Source organism: Manihot esculenta, chromosome 17 (genome assembly GCF_001659605.2).
Source record: "Manihot esculenta cultivar AM560-2 chromosome 17, M.esculenta_v8, whole genome shotgun sequence".
Classification (NCBI taxonomy): domain Eukaryota; kingdom Viridiplantae; phylum Streptophyta; class Magnoliopsida; order Malpighiales; family Euphorbiaceae; genus Manihot; species Manihot esculenta.
The window spans coordinates 22,870,136-22,876,491 of NC_035177.2; the positions used below are offsets into that span (position 1 = coordinate 22,870,136).

The 6,356-nt window shown below is 34.0% G+C and overlaps 2 protein-coding genes across 2 annotated transcripts; one reads left to right on the forward strand and one right to left on the reverse strand.

The window, feature by feature from the left end:
* Positions 1-2,553: 2,553 nt before the first annotated feature.
* On the forward strand, positions 2,554-3,261 carry LOC110604423 (transcription factor MYB4-like). The gene is made up of 3 exons (XM_043952424.1): positions 2,554-2,683; positions 2,815-2,944; positions 3,204-3,261. Exons 1-3 carry the CDS (start codon positions 2,554-2,556, stop codon positions 3,259-3,261), a joined length of 318 nt encoding a protein of 105 aa, XP_043808359.1.
* A 486-nt stretch (positions 3,262-3,747) lies between these two features.
* Positions 3,748-5,931, reverse strand: LOC110605575 (putative cyclin-D6-1). The gene is made up of 6 exons (XM_021744197.2): positions 5,349-5,931; positions 5,173-5,259; positions 4,939-5,034; positions 4,638-4,839; positions 4,390-4,520; positions 3,748-4,310 (listed from the first exon to the last, which is right to left on the reverse strand). The coding sequence occupies exons 1-6, from the start codon at positions 5,523-5,525 to the stop codon at positions 4,104-4,106; spliced, it is 900 nt and encodes a 299-aa protein (XP_021599889.1). The 5' UTR covers positions 5,526-5,931; the 3' UTR covers positions 3,748-4,103.
* Between the last annotated feature and the right edge of the window lie 425 nt (positions 5,932-6,356).

The window sequence follows — 6,356 nt, forward strand, 5'->3', positions numbered from 1 at the left end:
AAATTCTAGAACGAGAAACATTAGCAAAACTCTGGTGAAGCCGATCCCATGCTTCTTTGGCAGTATTGGCTGAAGAAATCAAGGGTTGAATAGTATCGGAACAACTTCCTAAAAGAGCACTGATCAAGATTTGATCTTGTCGAAACCATAAGGCGAAAGCTGGGTTGGCTGTTTTGTCTTTTTCAGAAAGAAATTGTGATGGTGCAACCCGTGAACCATCAATAAAATCAAGTAAATCAAGACCAATTAAGGTTGATTGAATCTGTTTTCTCCAAACAGGAAAATTCTCCTGAGTAAGTTTAATAGGAAAATGCATTGGAGCATTTAATTGAATAACAGTAATAGATGACGAAGCCATTGATTAAAATTTAAGAAAATTGGATCAGAAAACTCGTGAGAGCAGATTGCGGCTCTGATACCATATAGAGAAAAGGGTTTTTGTATTATTTACTGAACGTATTACAGAAACTTATATAATACAAGTCTACAACTAACTAAATACAAGATAAGTATATAGTTATAACTCAAATACTAAAAATAAGTATACAGCTATAACTCAAATACTAAAAATAGATAAAACTGTTATAGTTAGTCTTTATCCTTAATATCTACAACTAACTAAATACAAGATAAGTATATAACTATAACTCAAATACTTAAAAATAGATAAAACTGTTATAGTTAGTCTTTATCCTTAATACCACGACTATCACTGACCGCGATGATGTATGTTGGTAGGTACCATGGTGAGTGATTGTTTCGATTATTCCTTTACAGTTTCCACTGCGTGAGGTTTTCTTTCTCCATCCTGGTACCACGACGAGGTCAAGAAAAGTGACGATCTTGCGCATGTGAGTAGCATTAAGGACAATTGACATACACGTGGCACATGTTTAACCATGCATGTGTAGTCGTTTATTGCCTTCTGCCGGTAACTCTGCCTCATCATCTTTAGTGTAGCAATATTAATTTATCCTTAGCATAACCAGTCGTTGGCATGCCTGTTGATGCATTTCGGTCTCTCCAATATTGTCTTTTGACTTTCCAAAGTAATTTGTTGTGGAAGGAAAATAAGGGATGCTTCTAGTTTGATGAAAGGTGGTGGCCACACTTTTCTTTGATAAACAAATAGGCATATATAGAATTTTGTGTGCTCCAATGACGTCTTAGTATGAATTGTTAAGGTATTAGATATCCCGTGGCAGTAAAAGTTTTGAAGGAACTTTTATATAAATATCGACTATTTATTATCTTTTTTATGGAGACTAAAAATCAATGCAAGTATATGGAATCTTTACAACGTAAATATGACTATTCTTTTCTCTGTTTTCATTGATCTAATTGGAAAGGCAGGGGTTTGTCATTATGGTGGAACAACACTATGTCATTGGAACCACAAAAATTTTGTGGATTGTCACTACAATAGCAAATAACTTTTATATATGGTTACCTTATAGGAGTAATAGGGATCTTTTGTGATATGATTTAGAATGCTTTCGTGTCTCACAGAACGTGCCATGGTGCAGTATAGTCTATTTCAATGCAATTTGGATTCAAGAGAATAAGGTGAGAGGTTGAGAGGTACGCTCTTTCTAGGTGGAAGGTTTTAATGACTTTATTCACTCATGTGCTCTGATGGAATTATCATGAAAAGGTTCTGCTTATCCTTAGTTTAATATCACTCCATTTAACAACGTCTAGACCGTATTTTAATTTCTATTGAATGGCAAGAATATTTTCCACGAGCACAATTTATCCATGAATTCCTACTGGAGTCTGATCATCGACCTCTAGTTTTGTTAATTGATGTTTGTCTTAGTAAGCACAGGTTTTTATTTCATTTCGAGGCAAACTAGTTACAACATTCTTAATGTGCAGAAGTGTGATTCAACAAGTCTGGAATAATTCTAATCGTGGTTTAGCTATATTTTCTTTCATGTGCAAGTTACACTCATGTCAATCTAAACTTAGCTGTTGGTATAAAGATACCTTTATGGGTGATTTAGGTAGGATAAAACAGCTTTAGTGATAATTAAAAGATTTGTATGTCAGACCTTTTGTTACTCATAATACCGCTCTTAAAGCTCATTTGGTCGTTCAACTTCATGATGATATTTGGCAGTGGGATGAAGCACATCAGCGACAAAAATCTCGGGTCCCAAAATAATAATAATAATAGTTTATTATTGTCCCAAAAAAAATACTTATAATCATATATTATTCATTATTTTGATTGTCCCAAAATTATTTTTTATTTTATTTTACTATAATAACATATAAATCGATTAAAAATTTTTAGTGTTTAATAAAATTTAATAGCTTTAAGATAGATAAAATAGAAAAGTTAGAAAAAAAAATTATCTTTCTTTTAACAAATGTGAAAAAGTAAAGTGAATAAAAATTATGGGATGGAAGTCTAAGATTGAAGAGTATTATATATATATATATTTTATTTCAATTAGTGGTGAAGTCTAAGATTGAAATATATTTTTCAACTTTCTCATATTAAATTGTCAAAATAAAAGATCTGGTTTGAGGACTAATATTCTGATGATGCGAGCTCCAAATTCTGATCAAATACCATTGAAAAAAGGCACTTGGAGTCCTGAAGAAGATCACAAGTTGATAGCTTATATTAACAGATATGGCATTTGGAACTGGACTCAGATGCCAAAAGCTGCAGGTAACAAGTATCAATCTAATTATTAACCCCCCAACAAAAAATCTGGGATTATGATAAATCAGATTATGCATATGAACCCTGCAGTTGGATTTTTCTTTTTCTTTGCCATTCTTTTTTCCCCTTTTCTTTAGGTTTGTCGAGATCGGGAAAGAGTTGCAGGCTTCGTTGGATAAATTACTTGAGGTCGAATATACGGCATGGAAACTTCACTAAGCAAGAAGAGGAAACCATAATCAATCTGCATGAAATGCTGGGAAATGGGTATTCTAATTAATTAATATATTTTTGTTCTTTCTACATGATCATGTTTATGATACTGCTGAGAATCTTCCACGTGGATATGGACATGCAAAACAAAAAACAACCACTCGAATGTTTAACTCGATCTCTGTGATTTGGACATGATTGAAGATTTTTGTAATATTTGGACATAATTCAAGATATATGTATGACCAAACTGATAGTCTATATCTTATAAATATGATTGGTAATTATTAATTCTAGTTTCTTTCTTGTTCAGATGGTCAGCAATTGCAGCAAGACTGCCTGGAAGAACAGACAATGAAATAAAGAATTAGCGGCACACCCACTTGAGCAAACTATTGAAGAAGAACAGTGTGGTGCCACGTAAAACTAAATCTCCAGAGAACCAAACAATGAATTTTCCAAATGAAAGGACATATACATCTGAAATTGATGTTCCATTTTCATCAGCCAGTGCTTCTGAAGCATCAACCTCAGGAAGCGCCAATGGGAATATCTTAGTTGCTGCCGCTGGTAATTTGTCATCAAATACTAATAATGCGGTCGTCGCTGAACTTGGTAAGAACCTTCAGGCCACCGCAGAGGCAAATGCTGGTTTATCAGAAGGCCAAAGTTGGAAGAGGCAGCTGAAGACTCGCAGAGTTTTTAAAATTATGAAACACTGGACACTGGAATTACGTAGCTTGAAGAACCCATTTATCCTCAGTCTTCGACACTAACTACTGTAATTTATTTCCCGCCTGATTTTCTTACTATTTTTCTTTAACTAAAATTTCCCCATTTGCGTTAATGCAATTCAATTTCTTGTTCTTTTTTTTTTTTTTTTTTGCTTCCCAATAATTCATTGACTAACAGATCAGTGCTCAATTTCCTGTTTCATTGCGCATAAAATCAGTAGTTAAATAGTTATCATCCAGAGACATAAACATTGAGAAGTTAAATAAATTTCAAATCTCTGTTGACCCAAATGAATTCTTTTTTATACTTTTTCTCTTTTTTTTTTTTTTTTCTACTCATTGCAAAGCGCAGCTACCTTTCTGTGGGTTCTGTTATGGCGCTTGAGAAATTGCCCAATTGCAGAGTTACCCCCGAAGCAGAGTTATCTCCTCTGCTTGAATCTGTGAAACTAAGCTGGACCATGCTGTCAATTGCTATATTAGCCAATAGTTTTCCGCCGCTTGATTTCTCTCTTCTCTGGCAATGCAGTGGCAGCGACGCTTGTAGTCTCACTTTCTGATTTGATACAATGCCTGTCCAGGACGCTCAATGGGGTTCTTGTGCTCGAAACTGTATCTATCATTGACTCGTACCATACCATTTCCACCTTTTCTTGTATAGCATTAAAGCATTTTAGCAGCTGGTCCTGAAACCCATTTTGAATCAAACATTAAACAGGAGTTCAATAAAAGCTAAGGAAATTGAAATTTCAGTTGTTTGCTTACTCTATTTACACATTCACAAGAAGAAATTGAACATCTGAAAGAAGGAAATTGCAATGGGAATAATTCATGGGAAGATACAAGAAGAGCTGATGCTGCAATAATTGATGGCTTGAACTCTAGTAACTTTTTTTCTGCAATAAAAAGATAAAGAAGCTTACCAGCTACTCAAAGTTGAGCTACGTTAAAGCTTAAACAGAAAAAGAAAAGGAAAAAAGAACAAAAGTGATCTTATCGTGCTATTCAATTACCATTATGAGCTTGAAAAAGAATCTCTGTAGCTCGATCTTTTAACGCTTGTGTTAATGCTGGATCTTTGAGTTCAAATGAAGAAATGAAGAAATGCATGAAAGAGAAAGGTGTTATGGATCTCATTCGCCAATTCAGAGCATCAAGGATTAGAAGCTCCATTCGATTAATCGTTTGCATGTCGAAGATGAAACTTTCTTCCCTCTGCAAATCATTGTTTCTAATCACATCAAATTTCTCTGAGCACACCCATTTTTCTATTGTCAAATAAATATGATTGTGAAAGGAAACAGAACTTCTTACCTGTAAGTTAGAGAGTGAAAAATGGGTGTTCTTCATCTTCGCTGCCAGAGAAAGGCAAGATATTACGAGAAGCCGCAGAACCCATGGCTTTCCTCGCTGTCAAAACAACCAATATCATCAGGAACTTGAGCGAAATGTTTCTTGAAATTAATCAAGAATTCAAAGAGCAAAAATCTTCGAATGAGGAGGAAAAATTAAGTACCGAAAACATCATATTTTTATTTAGTTGTATACCGGAATTTCTTGCTTGGATATGAAACGATCCACGTAATTAATGGCAAGGTAAGCAAGAAAAGGCTCGAAGTTGCAAGAATACTGTGTCTGTCCAAATAAGACAAGATTAAGACAGAGCAAAAGCAATTAACAAGAAAAGAAAGTAACGTAAAAGTTCTGAAATGGTGGTTTTTTACCTGTAAAACAAGAGAAATAGCTTCTTGACGAAAAGAGGAATAGAAGTCACAAGTTTTCAAGCATTTTAACAAGTTTCTTGAAGGCATATGGTCAGTTTCAGAGGCAAAGAGATCTGGGATAGTATCAAATTGGTGTTCTTTCAAGCTTGTCAATGGATTTTCAAGATCGAAATCCATTTCCTTCTCTAGTTTGATTTCCCTTTTTTTTTAAACTTTGTTTTGTTGGTTTCGTGTGCTTTGAGAATGTAATATGTAATAGAAAAAAAGGAGAAGTGGGGATAGCAACTCAGCACAGAAGAAGAGAATAGTGAGAGAAAAGTGAAGCAAAGAAGGTGAGCAATAATAATGAGGGAAAGAGAAGCTTCGCTTTCTGTGCTAAAAATGGAAAAAAATACTCTGTTAGTCTTCAACTTCACTTCTCAGTCTCCTCTGTTTATATGTGTTGGTCCCTTCCTTTCCCTCTCTCTCATCTCATACACTCTGAAAAGGCTAACAGTAAGCTTTGTGGCTCTGTGTTTTTACTGCTGAATTTATTAGTAAATTTAATAGATTTTTGAAAATACAGATATTAATTTATTAATAATGGCAATATCTAAAAATTAAATATTAATTTTTTTTAATTAGAATGGAACCACAACTTGAATCAATTTAGTAAATTTAATACAGAAAATCTTATACTAAAATAACATAAAAAATACAGAGAAAAAAAAAATCGTTTACAAGAAAAAGTGAGATGAGTAAATAGAGAAGATGGGAAGAGGGCATAGGGAGAGATAACGATTCAATGGAGACCTATCAAGTTGGAGATGTTTTGAAACATTAAGTCTATTGGGGCCAAGCCATCCATTTTGTCATAAGCTTTTCCATTCTCTTCCTCTACATCTGCATGTCACTCACGTGTGTCTGATAAATGCCAATTTTTCGTACAATTTTTTCTTTTTTTTTATATCTCATCTCCTATCAGATGCTCTGATTTTTGGCTTCTATTTCCCAATTACACTATCTATT

Coding starts and splice junctions, on each gene's coding strand:
- LOC110605575 (XM_021744197.2), bottom strand. CDS start 5,525: ATGGATTTCGATCTTGAAAATCCATTGACAAGCTTGAAAGAACACCAA. Junction 5,260..5,348: donor CTATTTCTCTTGTTTTACAG/GTAAAAAACCAC, acceptor TTATTTGGACAG/ACACAGTATTCTTGCAACTT. Junction 4,521..4,637: donor TCTTTTTCAAGCTCATAATG/GTAATTGAATAG, acceptor TTTTTATTGCAG/AAAAAAAGTTACTAGAGTTC.
- LOC110604423 (XM_043952424.1), top strand. CDS start 2,554: ATGCGAGCTCCAAATTCTGATCAAATACCATTGAAAAAAGGCACTTGG. Junction 2,684..2,814: donor TCAGATGCCAAAAGCTGCAG/GTAACAAGTATC, acceptor CCTTTTCTTTAG/GTTTGTCGAGATCGGGAAAG. Junction 2,945..3,203: donor CATGAAATGCTGGGAAATGG/GTATTCTAATTA, acceptor TTTCTTGTTCAG/ATGGTCAGCAATTGCAGCAA.